This window comes from Phyllostomus discolor, chromosome 8 (genome assembly GCF_004126475.2).
Source record: "Phyllostomus discolor isolate MPI-MPIP mPhyDis1 chromosome 8, mPhyDis1.pri.v3, whole genome shotgun sequence".
Lineage (NCBI taxonomy): Eukaryota > Metazoa > Chordata > Mammalia > Chiroptera > Phyllostomidae > Phyllostomus > Phyllostomus discolor.
Window position 1 is genome coordinate 74,326,872 of NC_040910.2, and position 19,483 is coordinate 74,346,354.

The 19,483-nt window shown below is 37.4% G+C and overlaps 1 protein-coding gene and 1 pseudogene across 1 annotated transcript in view; both read left to right on the forward strand.

The window, feature by feature from the left end:
• UBE2G1 (ubiquitin conjugating enzyme E2 G1) overlaps positions 1–19,483 on the forward strand; it is a 109,545-nt gene that overhangs the window by 69,953 nt on the left and 20,109 nt on the right. The window contains exons 2-3 of the mRNA XM_028534147.1: positions 3,235–3,337; positions 15,619–15,716. Of these exons, the coding sequence (XP_028389948.1) occupies positions 3,235–3,337; positions 15,619–15,716 (201 nt within the window). The remainder of the gene's footprint in view (positions 1–3,234; positions 3,338–15,618; positions 15,717–19,483) is intronic.
• On the forward strand, positions 5,286–10,599 carry LOC114515284 (annotated as a pseudogene).

Here is a 19,483-nt window from a genome sequence, read left to right on the forward strand (position 1 = left end):
ACTTTCTGAGGAATTGTGTGTGATTTTAACCTCCACGTCACCAAGCTTGGTTGATTATTCTATCTCCTAATTATCCCTGTTTTTCATTATTATTCCCACTACCATATACTAAAGGTCCACTTTCCAGGATTACTTTACTAACTTCCTTTTTGTTTTCTTTGTCATCACCATGGCTTTATTCTGTGTCATCTTAAAGATACTGCAAAGTTGGTTTTTGATATTGTAAATCTTATGAGGTTGCCTCATTGTTTTAAAAACAGAAAATCATCATCATAGCCCTCTGGATAAAGTGTAAACTAACGTGGCCTACAAAGGCTCTTTTCTGTCTAATTCTTCTGTCTAGTTTCATCTTAACTGTCCCCCCACCCCCATTGATCTAGCCATATACTAATGTCCATTTTTCAAGTTTTTCTATGCTTCTCTAACTCGAGCACTTCCCTCCACCTAAATCCTTTGTCTTGTTCAGATGTCTCTTTTCTTTTTAGAAACCCTTTCTGTCTCTTCATGATCATAATGTGCCCTCTGAATTCCTGTACTAATGTTGGAGCATTTGCTACACATTGTGGAAATCCGAAGCTGATAGTTTAAGTGCCAGGTGATATAGTGCAGACTATAAGAAGTATAGTTAATAGGAATTCAGAGGTCAGAGGTCAAAAGGAGATTATTTGGTAAATTACTTAGGGAAGGCCTCAAGGAGGAAGGTGTTACTTTGAAGGAAGCATTCATGAAGGTATGGTTATGATCTGCAACTATAGGTAGATTAAATCTGTTGAATATCCATGGATCTAGACCCATGAGGTCTCATGCCATGACAAAAGTGAGATATTGGACATTCTTCAACATTGCTTTTGTGTTATTTACATGAAACAAGCAGTGGACACAATTATTTCTATGGAAGAAAAGCATAAAAAGAATGTACAAAAGATTTCAAGAACTTAATGTATTGACAGAAATGAGAAGGAATGATATACTTCGCAGGGGTGTCCAACCTGTGTCCTGTGGGCCACATGAGACCCAGGATGGCTGTGAATGTGGCCCAACACAAAATTGTATGTTACTTAAAACATTGAGATTTTTTTGTTTTCATAAATGTTTGTGTATTTAATGTGTAGCCCAAGACAACTCTTCTTCCAGTGTAGGTAACTCAGAGACTCCAAAAGGTGGACACCCCTGCTGAGAAGAGTAAGGAAATTTTCTAGGGTAATTTTTGAACATGTATGCTTTGATAATTTCAGAGTTTACCCACCTACATTTATAAAACTCCACTAAACTTGTGGAAAATTCAACAACTAGGTGATTTTTAGATACCAGTAAATTACAGAATCTTCCACAAGACTTGTATTCAGTGTTGGAGAAATGCACTGTGTTTATCTAGAAAAAGACTGGAAATAAGATAACTCCGTGTGGAAAATAACTGCTTGTTTTGCAGTTGTCTGTGCTCTACCCTGTCCCTCAGTTGACAGTAAAAGTAGGGCTTTCAGCTTCTCCCTCAATAGTTAGCACTCAGTAAGTGTTTACATGCACAACAAAATAAGATTAAAATGTAATTCCTACATTTGCATTTTCAGTATCTTCTTATGTCTTATAATAGCTATTTGAAAATAAAAATGCATTTGTTTCATGAAATACAGTACTGACTTAAAACTATGTATAAAAGTCTACTTTTTCTGTTAGGCAAAAATACTAGGCTTAGAAAAAATCTCCCCTTAAATTTTGGGAAAAGAAGCCATTCATAGTTAAATAGAAAACTCACTTTTGGCTTTCTCTGTGTTTCACTGGCATTTTGAGGTATCAAATTTTAGTTGAAATAACACTACCTCTGATTCCTCAAAAAATTATGTAATATCTTTTTCTCAGTTACCAACACTTTGTTCAGTGTTTTATTGCACTTTGAGTTGTATATTTACTTTTATTATTAGACTGAGATCCTTGAAGAGGGTGGCAGGAATTATGAGAATTATAAACCTGTTCAGACCCCCGGCAAGTTCTTTCTGGGCTGTTCTCCTGCATGGGCTTTGTTTCTGCTGCTCAGTTTCAGCCAATCAGTGCTCCATGTCTGAGCTTCCCAGTTGGTGATATATATGCATGCTTATACATTATCATGATTGTGGTGATAGTTTCACAGTGTATGCATGCATCTGTATTTATTAAATGATATAATTTAAATATGTGTCGTTCACTGAATCCACATTATATCTTATTAAAGCTGTTTTAAAAATTCCTTACATGAAGCCCATCATCAGTAGGTCATTATTACTTCAGTAAGCCCAGTGTCTCTAGGAACTGTTTAGACTTTGCACTCCTCATTTGTCCTTCTAAGGTCCCCTGTTGGCCCGTGTCTCCCAACCTCACTAGGTCCTTTGCCTCTGTTCTTGTCCCCAGCCCCCATCATCCTCCATTCATGCCAGAGCCATTCTCTTTGGAAGAGAAAAATCTTATGATTGTAGATTCCAGGTATTATTCTTAAGCTGCTCCTGTGTGCTGGAAGCTGTGGCTGGCAGAGGGGTCAACACACACAGGCAGGACACATGGGGCTCTTTGTTCTCTCCGTGCTCAGAGCCTGATTGGGCCACACATGAACATCAACTGTAGGTGTGTATCCCCAAGGTTACAGAGGAGTTGTCAAATAGATACACAGATACTAGTATAAATGAAGGTTGGTTAAGCTCAGCACATTCCAATGAAAAGGTATTAGGCACTCTGTTGGTATTTCTGAAAGTGCACCCAAAAGATCACAGCGTAAGAATTGCTTGAAGTACTGGTCTAATTTCCCTCAGAAACAGAGTTTCTGGGGGATGGGCCTGGATATCTGCATTTAAATAAGTTGTCGAAACCACTGTGTCACACCACTGTAGAGCCACTTGCAGTGGTGGTAAGTAAGAACCTAGCTGGGAACCAGGGTAGCAGCGTTAGAGGTCAGAGGGCAGTCGAAGTTGATCTGGGCAATTTGCTTTACCCATTGCTTCCTTGTGTTAAAGAGTTGGAAATGCGGGTGGGCTGGATTGGGAGTAAAAGGGAGAAAACTGTACTTGAACAATGATTAAAATAAAAAATTTTTAAAAAAGAGTTGGAAATGCTTTGGTAATCAGGTAGCATTTTCCTAATGGATCCAGGTATATCTATTTAATAGTTTAGAATTAATAAGATGTATATTCAAGTTTTGTAATTTCTTTGTTGGATGAAAATTGTGGGCCGTAATTTTAAAGTTTTGATTACATTTTTCTTTTTCCGCAGAACTCAACAAAAATCCAGTGGAAGGCTTTTCAGCAGGTTTAATAGATGACAATGATCTCTACCGATGGGAAGTCCTTATTATTGGTCCTCCAGATACACTTTAGTAAGTACAGTGAAACTGACATCAAAGTAGAGCTCTCCTAATTAATTAAAATGTAAACTACTGTGGCAAACTAAAGTGAAATTATTTTTTAAAAGCAGGTGGAATGGTTTTGTTTATATCAGTTGTATGGAATGATCATGTCTCGGGTGTTTTGTGTCCTGCTTAAAACTCTAATGTCTATAACCTGTTGCTTTCTTAAGTATATAATAGTTTCAGAAATTCAGTTATTCTCAATACCTGGGATAAACTAACTATAGAAGAGCTATCTATAACATGAGGTTATATATAAATAATACATATTTTTTTACTTGTATCCCAGAAATTGGATTGGTTTTGTCAGGATAGGGAAGAAGAAAATTCTTTATTGAAATGTTCTCCTCCCCTTCCCTTGTGCTTTCTGTGCCTTTTCTCATAAGGGAACACGATAATTTTAAAGAGAAGTTTTTATCATTCTTAACATTCTGTCACCTTAATTAAAGCATACTATCAATCTGGAAGATTTCATGCAGAGCATAGTGTACACATCAGTGTCTAAGCAGGCTGGAAAGAACTTTCAGGATCATCAATTTTAGTGGTTCTCTAATTAGGTCCCCACAGAATATTGGTTAGAACCAAGGTGTTCTCACTCTGAAGTGAACTCAAGATCATCTTTTCCCAGTTTATAAAAGTGTCTGTTACAGTTAGTTATTTTTAGTTAATCATTATTAACTGATGTGAAGAGAGACAACAGAATGTAGTAGTATCAAAGAGCAATAGAAAAAGAGATACGGAATTTCTTAAATATTTTATGTAATACATTTCTAGTTTCAAAGGCGACACACAGTCTTATTTTCTGCTCCAGGTGTTTACAGACTAACTTAAATCCACTAATATTTAATGTTCTGTAAGAGGGATCATGACTGCCTTGTATCTGACTGGTACAAGTTCCACATTTTTTATAGAAGTTGAGGTACTGAAAGAAAATGGAGCAACCTTCTCGAAACCATACAACCAAGGGAGAGTAGGGGCAGATCTGGATCTGAGTTTCTTGGGGACTGCACTTCCTCACTCGACCATGGGCCTTTCTGGGACTAAGCAGGAAGGGTTTGGATGCATCATACATTTTTTCCTGAGGGCTAAGTAGTTTCATTTTAGGTGTTCTAAGATGGTAACTCATTTTCACCCCATAAAATACATGATGGAAAAGAAAACTCAGAGCTACTTCTCTACCAGAGTAGAGTGGTATATGACATACAGAGTTGAGATGTAGTGTGGATTTTTGGGTTTTCTATAGTCTGAAAAAAGTTAACATTTTCTCATAATGTATTGCCACTTAAAATTTTTGTTAGTATTGTTTCCCAATGGTATGTTTGCATTGTAATTGTTGCAAACTAAAATAACTTGTTAATATAACCACAGTGTTAGTTTGGTAGGTAACAGTAGCCATTAAAAACCATTTTAGAAGTATTTCCTCACAATCTTATTATTTGCAAGCTGATTTTTTAACTAAATTTTGTACATAAAACTATACATTATAATCTGGTTTAAGTTCAGGTCTATTGTAGGTTTTGCAATCAAAACACATTGCATGAAGGTTTACTCAGGGAAACCTGAGTAAAGGAAACAGCAATATTACAGTGATAGACTCTTGTTACTCTTACAGTTGATATGAGATAATAAGAGAAATTTTTCTAAACTGATGTTGTCTATACGGAAGATTGGTTAGGCATCTAGGCTTGAGCTCCATCTCTAAGGACCTCACAGAATTCTTACACTTTTTTTCATGCAATAGTGTCACATGTGTCTAAATATTATTAGCTGGTCCGTATATTTTGTATACCTTCAGCTTCACCAAAGAAAACCACTTTTTAATACTCATTTTACTAATTAACATACTATTATTTCCACCAATAAAAACCTATTTCTGGCCTTAGTGTACATTTCAAGAGTGCAAGCTTTTTGACAGGAGATGTGGATAGCAGAAGATTTGTGGCAGCTCCTTTGGAATGTGGACCTACTGATGAGACAATTGGCAGCCCCTTCTGCACTGTCCCTTCCTGATGAGAGCATGGCAGTACCTGTGCTATCGTTGAACCTCATTGCCATTGGTATTTTGAACGTCCTATGGGTAGTGAGGCCTTAATGAAGTTAACAGACATTATAATGGTCATCTGAAATTACCTGGATCTGATTCCTTTTTATGAATGATCTTTTCTAATTCATGTGCTGGAAGTTACAAAATAGTTTTTAAAGCCCTCAAAAAAGGGGCTTAAGATTTGTTGAATGTACGTCATCCCTTTTGGCATTGTGCTACTTAGAATGATTGCAAAAGTAAAGCATTACACTGGCATGTACACTACTCATTCATTTAGTTCTCAAATATTTTTTGAGCGCTCTTATGCTAGATGCTGGGAGCATGTAATAGTTACTGCTCCCAAAGAGGTTATCTTTAATTGACAAAACAGATCATTTAATATATTTTGGTGATAGCTATGGTGGAGATGGACATAGGGTACTATGAGGAATCATTGGGAAGATGGCAGGTTTTGAATGTGTGAGGGACCTTTTCCCAGAGGAAAAAGATGTCTAAAATAGGAACTGAAGAGTCAGTGACTGTATTAGTTATTAGGCACTTTGGCTACAAGCAAAAGAAATCTGATTTTAATGGCCTTAGAATACTTTGAACATGTCCTGACACAAAATGGTTAATTAATAACAGTTTTGAGCATTTCAGAATATCATCCAAAGAAAAAAGAGAAGGTGATTTCTTTAGCAGACTCTGCTTCTTGTCTCATTTGTCAGAACTGAGTGACTTGCTCATTCCTTACCCAGCAACTGGCAAGATGAATGAGATTACCACATCTGGTTTAGATTAATTATTCTGGGATGGAAGAGATTTTAGACTGTCAACAGCAAGGTAAGAATTAATTTAGACAGATATTCTGGCACTGACAGTGAGTGGTAGGGATGAGTGGAAGGGAAACTAGGGATTAAGTATTTCATAGGGAGAACTGTGTACATAGGGCCTGGAAAAGGGGGTTGGAACATAAGGATATGGCATCTGAGTGAAGTGATATAAAGAATTTGAGATTGGGTAGGGAGTTCAGGGTTAGTCCGACATTTACAAAACACTGTGAAAGAGTTTGAAGTTACCTTTTGTCCCTAGAACAAAGCACAGCCATTGAGAAATTTTACATCAGAAGTTACCAGTTAAATTATATTTTATAATGTGCATTGAATTACTAAGTATTATAATTTGGGGATTATGGCTTTTATTTTCCCTCAGTTTAGTTGTATTTTATTTCTGCAACAAATACATGTTTTTAAAAAAAATTTATTTGCCTATAACATAAAAAATGTACTGGGGTTTGGGGGCTACCCATGGTGCTTGAAGTAGAGAGATCACCAGCCTTTGGTTAGGGAATAGAGAGCACATGGGCCTAGGGCAGGACCCTGAGAAAAGGCAGAGGAAGTTAGCCAAGAAGGTATAAGGAGAGGAAAGGTTTTTATAGAAGTAAGCTTTCTAAAATGCTACAAAGAGTCAAGTATCAAAATTCAAATATTTTAAGTGTCTGTTGATTTAACAGTAAGGAAATTACTGGTGTTCTTGTAGTTATTTCGGTGGAGGGAAGGGAATAGGGGCCCAGCAGTGGTTTGAGGAGTGCTGTTGGGAGTGAGTACACAGAACTCAAACATAAATAACGGCCTAGGGAGAGAAACAGGCTGATAATGGGGGTGGATGGGAATGTAGGATTGAAAGTAAGTTAATTTGGGTTTAGATAGTACCCAGGCCTAAGTGGTTAATTTACCACTTAATTAGATAATTTATGTAATAATTAAAGAATTAACAATGTACTAAAGTTCTTTCAAAGCTGGTGTGATTAGTTCATGGTGACATCATTAGCCTTCATTTAGTCACTAGAGGGCAGTGCACACTCTACAGTCTCTGTAATCAATCAACTGGTATATTCTTAAGTTCATTACTTTATTTGAGACTGATAGATACTATGAGTATTAATTTAGTCTTTATATTTATCTTTAAACAGTCTTGAAAATTTTTTTATTTTTGTTGACACTATTGTAGATGTCCCCACCGGCCCCTCCTTGCTACCCTCCTCTGAGCCCCTGTTCCACCTCAGTTTTGAGGTTTTACTTCTCTATTAATCTTTCTAGTGCTGTTATGAATTGATTCTTGAGGCTTTCTGTGAAAGACATTCTGAAACTGGTGTGATACTCCTGCTGTTTTCAGACAACTGATTGTTAAGTAGTATGTATAGCCACCCATATTTACAGAAATAAAAAATTCATGTAGGAATGGCAGTAGGTTTTTAAAGAAAGTCTCAGAGACCCGGATAGCTCTGAGTAAATAAATGTTTATAACTTTGTATTAGTGAATGGTGAATGGCTCACAACTTTTTAAATCTCTTACTGTCTTCTTCTTTCATCATTAATGGTTGGTCTGTTCAAGTTTGTTTCTTACCATTAGCAGCAGTGTAAAAAACTTGGAGAATGGTAAGATTATATGTATTTTGTAGTATTGCCTTACCTTGAGAGGATATAGAAAATGAAGAGTTGGCTAATGAAATTTTCTGATCAAAGAAATTGTTTTGTAGTTTTGTTTAAGACTTAGAAGCACAAGCCATATATCCTATAATGAAATTTTGGAAGGAATAAACCTTGTGCACATATTGCTTAGAAATTGATTGATCATTGGCAATGCTATGTCATTTATCATTTAGTGCTTAAGAATGTGAGCTTTGGGGACTATCTTTGTGTAGCTCCCTGACTCTACCATTTTTATTAGTTGTGTGACTTTGAACAATTACTTAAACTTTGTTTTAGCGGTTTCATTTCTAGGTTAAAAACCCTATGCCTAGGAAGTGTTTGGAATATTCAATGTATTGCTTGTAATAGCAAAAGAGTTGGAAGCAGTCAAATGTCTTATGACTGTATTGGATAAATTGTGGAATGGAGCAGGTAAAATGAACAAGAGACAAGTATCAATAGGAATATATATAAAAGAAAAACGTTGAGAAAAATTTCAAGTGGCAGCATGGAGTTTATCATTTAAATAAAGTAAATGTGGCAAAATGGTAGGATTTGAAAGAACAGAATGGTAGGATCTGTGATTCTTACAAGATTTTATAATTTAATCAAAAACAATAAGGGAAGTCTCATGGAAGGAACTTGAACTAGGCCTTACGCCTAGGTTTCTCAGCCTTTTCAAATGGGAAACTCCTGGTTGTGTACTTTTTAAAAAATATCATGCTAGTAATTAAACTGCTAGTATCTGTGATGAAGACAACATATAACGGAAGAGAAGATATGTTTAATTCATTAATGTTTTTAAATAAACTTTCAGTTTGCTCATCACAGTAGCATCTTTGTATATTTGAAAAACAGTGAACATGTGACATTTTAATATTTAGTCTAAAATGTTTTGTATCTTGTGGGTCGTTTGAGTTCTTCTTTGCTGATGTAGCTGTTTACTAGAAGTTTAGCTGTTCATGACTTGGGACTACTGATACTGAGCAAGACTCTCAAAAAAACAGGGTTTCCACAGGTAAAGAAGACCAGGAGAGAAACTATAAGGAATAGAATAGTTGGTTCAGAATGGGTGAGGGCATTATGGACAGAGTAAAAATTGTATGCTATAAATGTTTTAGGATAATCTTATTAATTAAATTTGATTGACATTTTAAAGATGGAAAATAACATGAGACTAGGTGATTTTTTTTTTCCTATGGCAGGGATTCCAATCAGCTAATATAAGAAGACCTAAGCAATTAAAATTTAAGGAAAGCTACCTGAATACTAAGGAAGAGCTTCACCAGCGGGATAAAGTGTTTGGGCTTGTGGCAGCTATTTCGATACCATTTTACATTAACTTTTGGCTGTTTTCTGTATTTGTGGCTTTCAGACTTTTTTTTTTTACCATAACCCATAATCAGAAATAATTTACATTATGATCCAGTGTATATTAGGTGTATACATCTTAGTGAATAGAAATATGTATATAGATTATATAACTGAGACAGATTACTTGTGATGAGCACCTTTGTTTTCTATTCTACTTTTATTTGTTTAAGAAGAAAACTGGAAAGGTGCGGATTGGGTCATGGGGGCTCTGAGTGTTCCCTGCCCAGGTGGCAGCAGTAGTTCCAGAAGGAGACACCATGGGCCCTGAATGTATCTTCCCTGTTTAGACTGGGAACTAGGATCATACCAGGGCCCTACAGAAGGCTTGGGGATTGAAGCAATGAGGAGGAAGAAGAGCAGGAGGAAACTAGGGCAGGTTCTACCAGCCCCGAACCAAGATCCTGAACCAGAGGAGTTGGAACTGGCACCAGTGTGATACGGAGAAGATGTAATTGCCAATATCCAGGATTGGATCCAGGCCCTTGGGCTTCATTTGCCAGGCCCACCATTAGAGAGCGAGAAAGAAGATGAGGTGTGGAAGCTTACAGCAATGAGCAAGCACAGTTCTATTCCTGTGGAACCCAGAACATGTAGAACTGGTGAAAAGGATGATGGCTGGAATAAGCCTTCCTGCACCAGGGGTTCCTGCTGGGGCTTGGGAAATATCAGATGCATAGTGGGAAGATGTGGTACAGGAAGGAGGCTCCCCAAGCCTGTCAGGCATCCCCTGCCTGGAAGTAACCACCCTGAGAGCTACCTTCTTTCTCTGCATTCCAGACTGGACCCAGCACAGGACTAAACACGACCCTGGTTGTAATGCCCATCTTTGTCCTCCCCATCTCCCTTTCCTCATCAAGGTGAATCAGACTTCTCAGAGACCCACTTTATTCAGTTCTGTACATATGGGGACATTGGCCGGAGCCCAACCCACCATAGCATGTGTCACTGGAGAAGAAAACACCCTGTGTACACCCCTCTCCCCCAAAAAAGAAGAAGGAAAAAAAATGGTTAGTGACTCACTTAATTGGTTTTATAGCCCCAGTTTGGAAAACTAGTTCATATAATAAATATGTCCTAAGACCAGTTTTGGCAATAACTTACAAGTTGGGGTAATGTAGGCTGAGAAAATAGACTTATCTCTTTATGCTCTCTTCACAACTATCACAGTCTCCATTTTTTTCATCTTCAGGTTTTATTCCCCTTCAACAGATAATCTTATAAATTATGGAATTTAAGGCCAACAAGGCAGACATAAAATTTGTCATTTTTCTTCCTTTTTGCCCCTGGATATCTATACTATATTCAGTCTGGTTTTCTTCCTGTGCAGAGGGAAAAGATTGTTTGTTTTCTTAAATAGGCCCTTAACTACCCTTATTTTCTTTCTTGTTCTAATTTCTGAGTTTTTTTCTAGTCTTTCAGCCAGCATCTTCCCATTTACTTGCAAACTAGTCTTTTCTCTTTTTTTTTAAAGATTTTATTTATTTACTTTTAGAGAAAGAGAAAGGAGGAAGAGAGAGAAAGGGAGAGATAAATCGATGGGTTGCCACTCACATGCCCTCAGCTGGGGACCTGGCGCCCAACCCAACCGTGCACCCTGACTGGGAATCGAATCAAACTGGTGACCTTTCGGCCAGCACTCAATCCACTGAGCTATACCAACTAAGGTGTTGCCTCCCTCTTTTAAAGATTTCCATTTGTACTCTTTTCCCATCTTCTTTAATTGTTAACCCCAAATTGCTCTGTTTGTTATGCTTGTACTTTACCACCTCATTCCTTCTTTGGTCCTTTGCAGTTGTTTTTCTATTCCTTTTACCAAACTTGTATTATCAAGGTTACTTATTTTTTGATTTACTTATTTTAGAGGGAGAGGATGGGGGTAGGGGGAGAAAGAGAGAGAAACATCGATTTGTTGTTCCACTTATTTATACATTCCCTGGTTGATTTTTGTATGTGCCCTGACTGAGGATCGAGTTCATAACCTTGGCACATTGGAATGATGGTCTGACCAACTGAGCTACCCAGCCAAGGTTTCAAGGTTACTTTTTAGTTGTCACCCCCCCCCCCAAGATTATTTATTTATTTATTTTTATTTAGAGAGGGGGGGAGAAGGTAAGGAGAGAGGGAAGCGTTGATGTATAAGAGGAACATTGATCAGTTGCCTCTCACATGTCTGGAGCTGGGGACCCAGCCTGCAACCAAGGCCTGTGCCCTCACCAGGAATTGCACAGGTGACCTTGGTTTGCAGGATGATGCTCAACCCACTGATCCACACCACTCACGACATTCAAGATTACTTTTTATACTTGAGTTTAGTGGCATTTTCTGTATTCAAGACTATTTGGTACTAATGATCTACCTCTTTTTTATTAGCCCTTCCCTCAATTTGCATTTATGTTCAGAAAAGGGTGATAAAAATTAATACTTGCTGTGGTTAAAAAGTGAAGTTATACTGAAATGTACAAAGCAGAAAATAAAAGATCCCATAATCTTATGCTCCAGAATTAACCATTGTTATATATTAGTGTTATATTTCCAGATATATTTCTATTTGCATATAAACATACCCCCACTTTTACTTCTTTTAAAGACAAATAGGTTTATCCAATAGGTTTTTAAAAAATTTAACAATAGATTGCTTATATTATTCCATCCTTATTACTGATATTTTTCTTGATGTTTTCCTCTTGAACTAGAATGGTAAGTGCCATGAAACCAGTGCTCTTTAATTTCTTGCTCTGTTATATTCATTTACCTAGAACAGTGTCTCACACAAGTATATTATCAATGTATATTTGTTTAGTGAATGAAAATCATTCACTGAGCTTAGAATTCTATTTCTTACTAATCTGAAACAAACACAATCATATTACCCTGCTCTGATGGTATGTGCATTGAACAGTAAGAGAATCTGATATGTGAATTGCTGTTGCAGTAAATTTGTCAGTGCGATAGTGAGCCACAGTGGTCTGTTAAAATCAGGTAATGGGGTAAAATCTTTCTTAAGAGGTAACATTTAAGTTGAGTTCTGAATGACAAAGGGAGAAGGGTATTTCAAACAGAAGATACAGCTAGTACCAAGGACACAAAGCAGGAACTTAGTCATTTTTTGCTTCATAAGGTTGACTTCATCTCATTGGTTTTCATGGTTAACATACACAGCTCATTGTATTATTTTGATAATCCTTCAAGCACACTTCCTAAATAAATTGCAGTGCTTGGAACTGCACTAATAAGCAGTAATCACTGCCTGCATATGGCTATTAAAATTAAATGGAACTTAAAATTCAGTTCCTCAGTTTCACTAGCCATAGTTTGAGTGGCTGATGGCTGCTATATTCGACCACACAAATGTAAAACATCTCCAATGTATAGAAAGTTCTATTTATTGTACAGCAGTGGTTTGGAAAGTCACTAGAATATAAACTACTTGAGAGACTTTATACTTTGTTCATTGCTGTACTCTTAGTGTCTGACAAGTACAAAAGCTGAATAAATATTTGTAAATGATAAATAAATGGATGGAAGAATGGAAGGTCAGCACATCTATTTCTAGATGAAATGTGCCTAAACTCTTGAGATGAGAAAGAGCTTATTGTGCTTATTGTGAGGGTGTTTTTGGTCTGATGTCTAATTTTTTGTGTGTGTGCAATGGATAGCTTTTTTAAATTAAGGTATAGTTGACATACAATATTATACTAGCTTCAGATCTATAATATAGTGAGATTTTGCATTTATATACCTCACAGAGTGATCACAAAAAGTCTGCTATGGACCTGTCACTGCACAAAGTTACTGTGATATTATTGACTGTGTTCCCTATACTGTACTTCACATCCCAGTGGCTTATTTATGTTACAGTTACAAGTTTATGTCTCTCTCTTTTTTTTTTAAAGCCTACTCTTCAAAGATCCTCAGCATTAATTGTCAGGGGGTTTTTTGTGTGTTTTTTAGATTTTATTTATTTATTTTTAGAGAGGGAAGGGAGGGAGAAAAAGAGAGAAAGAGAAACATCAATGTGCAGTTGCTAGGAGCCGTGGCCTGCAACCCAGGCATGTGCTCTGACTGGGAATGGAACCTGCAATGCTTTGGTTCACAGCCCGTGCTCAATCCACTGAGCTATGCCAGCCAGGACAAGTTCGTGTCTCTTAATCCCCTTCACCTTCTTGCCCACACTCCCAGGGTCACCCAATCCTCTGGTAACTTATCAGTTTTTCTGTATCTATGATTCTGTTTGTTTCGTTCATTCATTTGTTTAGTTATTTAGGTTCCACACATAAGTGAATTGAAATAGTATTTGTCTTCCTCTGATTTAATTCACTTAGCATAATACTGTCTGGGTCTCCCCATGTTGTTACAAATGGCAAAATTTCAGTCTTTTCATGGCTGTGTAATATTTCTCCCTCTCCCTTCCCCCCTCTCTGTAGCAATATTTATGCATGTATCTCCACTTCTTCTTTATCCACTCATCTGTTGATGAACACCTAGGTTGCTTCCATGTCTTGGCTATTGTAAAGAACACTGCAGTGAACGTAGGGGTGCATATATCTTTTTGAATTAGTGTTTAGGTTTCTTCAGATATGTGCCAGAAGTAGAATTGCTGATTCCTTCTTTGCCTTTTGTTATAGCCTTTGTTTTAAAGTCTATTTTGTTTCATGTAAATATTGCTATCCCAGCTTTTTGTTTGTTTCTATTTTCATGAATTAAATTTTTTATCCCTTTACTTTCAGTCTGTGTGTCTTTCAATCTGAAGTCTCACATAGGCATCAAATGTAAGGGTTTGGTTTTTTTTATTCATTCAGTCATTTTTTCAGTGGAGCATGTAGTTAATTTACATTTTAAGTAATTTTAGATAAATATGTACTTATGGCCGTTTCAATTATTTTTGTACTAAATGTATAAGTGGCTGGTCTAATGTCTTTATTATCTGTTTGCCTTTACTAGTCAGATTTCTTTTTATTTCATATATATTCTTATTTCTAGTTTTATTCTTTTCTTTTCAATTTAAAGAACCTTTAACATGTCTTATACTGCTGGTTGAGTGGTGATGAACTCCTTTAGCTTTTGCTTCTCTGCAGGCTCACTGGTACACAGGTCAGGCCCTCAGTGTGGGTGGCTGGTAGGCCCAACCCTACTATTGCAGATGCAGTGCTGTGTGCTAGTGCCTACTGAGGCTGCCCACTGGGTGTGGCAGGGCAGGAGCCTCTTTAGAGGGGTGCTAGCCTGGGTGGGTCCTCAGGAAAATGCCAGGATGGGGTGAACAGTGTTGGAAAGGTTAATGGAGAGTGTTAGACATGGCGCCTGCTCCTGTCAAAACAGCTAGGTTAAAGAAAGGGGAGAAATGGCACCTGTCAGCACCTATGACTCAAAAGAAAGTTCAGTGCATCTCTGTTCCTCCAACATGCACCCTAAAATCAGTCAGTGTATGTAGGTTCTTTTCAAACTGCTACCTCTGTGCTGGGATTAAAAAATAGTGCAACCTGGGTTTCTACAACTCTTTGGCTCTCTCAGACCTAAGCCCCACTAGTGTTCAATGCCAGATGTTATGGGAGTTCCTCTTCCTGGTGCAGGTCCCCCAGGCTAGGCCGTGGACCCCATGCTCTTTGGGGACAACCTCTGCAGTTTTGTGATATCCCTCCCACTGTGTGAGTTGCCACATGGGGAGTGGGGGGACAGGGTAGGTCCTGACTGGACTTAGTCTCTGTACCTCCTACCCTGAAAGTTTCGGTGTGGCTTTTTCTTTATGTCCCTACTAGTACAAAATCTGCTAGTTTTCAGGTTGTTATCAGAGATAGCTGTTCTATATGTAGTTGTAGTTGTGCTGTTAATGAGAGGCTGTGGGCTCAGGATATTCATATTCCGTCATTTTGACCTTAAACAAGGAGCCTTGCTCTTGGATGCCAATTTGGCTTGTCCATGAAAAGTCATTTCTTGTGGTTGGGTGCACTGCCCCCACAAAATATATGTGCTCATTGTGTTTGGAGAACAGAAAGGAGACTGGCTAGAACAGAAAGAAGAGTGATGATTTGAGATTAGGCAATTTGAACACTATAGGCAATGTTAAACTTAGTGAGTTTTATTTTAAGTGTAGTGGGAAGTGATAGAAAGATTTGTAGCACAGCAATAATATAATCTGATTTGTATGCCTTTTTTGAGCTATTTCATTTTACTAGTTTTGTGAGGGTTTTGTTAATAAGGTGGTAGGTATGACAGTTTTTAAACTTGGGTATTTGAGTAAGTAGACTGTCTACTTGAAATCCATATTATTTACTTAATTTATACTGTTAGCACTAGCATCCTTGTTTTTATGCTTGTTTTAATAATTGTCTACTTATAAGCAGGAACTTATAGGCAAGAACTCGTTTTTGTTTTTGTTTTTTTTCCAGTGAAGGTGGTGTTTTTAAGGCTCATCTCACTTTCCCAAAAGATTATCCCCTCCGGCCTCCCAAAATGAAATTCATTACAGAAATCTGGCACCCAAATGGTAAGTTACCTAGTTTTACTTTTACATTTACAAATGTGATGGTCTATCACTGAAGTTTTCAAGGTCATTAAGAAAGATGTAGTTCTCAATGAAATTGCTTTGGAATTTTTACACTAAGTTCACTGTTTTTCTTATGTGCGTGGCTGTGCATTATTAGGTTCTTTAGATGAGAAGGAGTAACAGATCATGTGAAAAAATAGCTTTATATTTATTTACTTAGTTTTCAGTTCTTTGAGTCTCATGATGTGGCTTATGATGTTCCAAACTATAGGCAGGTTTGGTGGGTGATAAGAGATTCAGCATCAGTAGAACTCTTATAATTGAAAACATTTTTTTAAATTGATTAATTTATTTTTAGAGAAAAGGGAAGGGGGGATCATGCAAGGGAGAGGAACATCAACTTGCAGGAGAAACATTAATCAGCTGCCTCTTAAAGATCCCCAAATGGGGACCTGGCCGGCAACCCAGACGCGTGCCCTGACTGGGAATTGAACTGGCAACCTCTCAGTTTGCAGGCTAGTGCTCAATCCACAGAGCCACACCAGTGAGGGTAAGGGCATAATTTCGAAGGCATTAAGTGACTCTGTGGCTATTATAAAAAGCACAGAAGTAATTAAACCTGGATTGTTTTGTTATATTTTTTCTTAGCTCTTGGACCTTTTTATCTATATTCTTAGCTATAAAAAAGGGAATGCCCTACCTTCCTCATAAGGTGACAGAATGTCAAATGAAGTAAAATTCTGTATGCTTTAATTGGTGGAAAGCATGTAGTACTGCTGTTCATGAAATAGAGACATTGGTTGTTTTACCTAAGGAAGTGCTACCCTTTAAAATCTACTTTGTGAGCCAAAGGTTAAGCTAGATAAGTCATGTTTATTATATACAGTCTCCTTGAACTTGTTGCCTTGTTTTGTGTGAGCTTACAAGGATTTCTTTTCTAAGTATTTTGTAATCAGCTGTCTTTCTATTTTCTTCAAAGAATTCATTCATTCATTCATTCATTCATTCATTTTAGAGAAGGAGAGAGAAACATTGATTGGTTGCCTGTCACATGTACCTCCTTCTGAGGAACAACCCCACAAGCCAGGCATGTGCCCTGACTGGGAATCAAATCTGTGACCTTTTGTTTGCAGGACAATGCCTAACCAGCTGAGCCACATCAGTCAGGGCTCAGCTGTCTTTTTATACTACTACATAACCTGCATTTTGTTTCTTAAAGTTAGGTTCTTCTGGTTGCAAGGAAGAAAACCTTTATTAGTTTAAACAAAAATCAGTAAGATAGTAATGGATTATTAATTAAGGCATTATTGCATGGATAGGGAGTATGTATTACAACCCAAAGGCTCGAAAAACAGATGGGTCTTATGAAAGACTAGAACTAGCAAATGGAAAACTACTGGGAACCGAGGGAACCCACCATATTTCATTGCACTTAAGATAGCAGTGATTACAAAAGGCATAGTTATTTTTGTTAGGAAGGAATAAAAACATTTCTCTAACAATTTAAGTAAGAAGGGAGAAAAATATCCTTTTACAATTTATTTGTGGGAGAATTCATTAACAGTGGTCCTACATTAAGTATGGATGCACGAATTAAAGACATTTCACTTCTTGTTTCTTTGAAATTTATTTTATTTATTCCTAGCCTTTTGTTGGCAGTTTCTCCTGCTTCATTTGATTTACTTGATGTGTAATAGGCAATCTCTTTACACCTACTTTAAAAGAATACGTGATCCCTGGCTGGTATGGCTCAGTGCATTAAGCACCAGCCTGCAAACCAAAAGGTCGCCAGTTCCATTCCTAGTTAGGGCATAAGCCTGGGTTGTCGGCCAGGTCCCCAGCTGGAGGTGTGTGGGAGGTAGCCAATTGATATGTCTCTTGCACATGAATGTTTCTCTCCCTCTCTTTCCCACTTCCTTCCCCTGTCTAAAAGTAAATAAATTAAAATCTCCAAAAGAAGACGTGACAGAGCTGCTGACTGTTGCTGCACCAAACTAGCTGTATAATTCAGGACAGAGCCTCTTTGAGTCTTAGTTTCTCTGTGAGAATTAACTGACAGCACATATGTATGCAGTACCTGACATTTCTTTTCTGTTAAATAGCAGAAAATCTATTTTCTATCTGAGGATAGCAGTGGCCTAGGTAGTTTAAGAGGGTAACTGATGGTATGAGGTATGTGGGTTTTTGTTTTTGTTTTTGTTTTTGTTTTAACATTGAAGAGACCTTTTTGTTTTGTAAGCCATAAAACAGAAGGCATGAGAGAGTGAAATAATTAAGACTTGATTTGAGAGAGGAGATCCTTTGTGAAGAAAAGATAACTGAGGAGGAGATGGGGCAATGATGGAAAGTATAGGAAGAGTTAGACTAGGATAAGAGTGAAAAGTCATTTTGAAATAAGAATGAGAGGAAAAACGGGCATGTGACTATTTGCTTAGGGACTGGAGATATAAAGATGATTGAGTCATGGCCTCTTTTTTTTTTTATAAATTTTTTTTTATATACAGTTTTTTTTTAATATTTTATTTACTTATTTTTAGAGAGGGAAGGGAGGGAGACAGAGAGAGAGAGAGAGAGAGAGAGAAACATCAATGTGCGGTTGCTGGGGGTTATGGCCTGCAACCCAGGCATGTGCCCTGGCTGGGAATCGAACCTGGGACACTTTGGTTCCCAGCCCACGCTCAATCCACTGAGCTACGCCAGCCAGGGCGAGTCATGGCCTCTTTCTATAAGAATATTATGGTCTCCATAAAGCAAAGGTGGACATGTGAACTTAATGGTGAAACAGAGAGATTACGGTGATGTTAGTTACAAGGTATCGGTAGCATAGAAGAGAAAGAGAATACAGTTCTTTTTTTTATTCTGTTAGTATACGCCTACGGTAATTTTTATTCCATTTATTTATTGGAAAATAAATTTTCCAATTTTTTATTCCATAAAACTCCAATTCCATAAAATTTATTCCATTCATTTGTCCAACAGTGTTTGGGTACCACTGCTCTCAATGAAAACATTTGTCATTTGGAAGGTTTTGTTTTAGGCCTTAAGCTCCTATGTAGTAATTACAATGTACACATGAGTCCCCAAAGAAAATCGGATTAAGTTCCAGAATTTGCTAGTTGCTTCTGAATCTTAGCCACTGTCTTGTATAAAATTTTTGCCAAGATTGTACATCCCCACCAAGGTGAGAGGGCTTTGTCCAGTTTGATATCTGCTCCTTCCCTGTCGGTTTTCCCGGCCACTGAACAGTAACGCGCACATATGTGCCAGTGTCCGTGACCCATTGTTCTGTAACCAGATACTTCAATTTTAAATATACTTCAAAATTAGAATACACATTAAAATTTAAGACCTCTTACATTTAGGAGACTGTGCACCCACAAATAACTTAAAGTATAATCAAAAGCAAAAAAAGGTAAAATCTTTATAAGAATATAACACACCATTAGGCTCTGTTTTAAAGCCTCAAACCAGGGAGGTGTCCAAAACCCAAAAATCAAAGTGCACACTGAGCCTGTGAAGATACATGATGAAAACTGAACTCTAAAGGCAGGTTGCCAACTCCCTGCCTCTGGTTAAAACCAGGCCAGAGAACGAGTCAATTTAATGTATTTTCATTGTAATGATTATGGTACACAGTTTATCAGCAGTTTATTGTTTCAAGCTTCCTTTTTATAAGTAATTGTTAACAGAGTGAACAATGTCAATGAGATAAATGCCAGGGATTTTTAATAATGCAGGCACTTGACAGATTTCAAGGCAACTGTCCA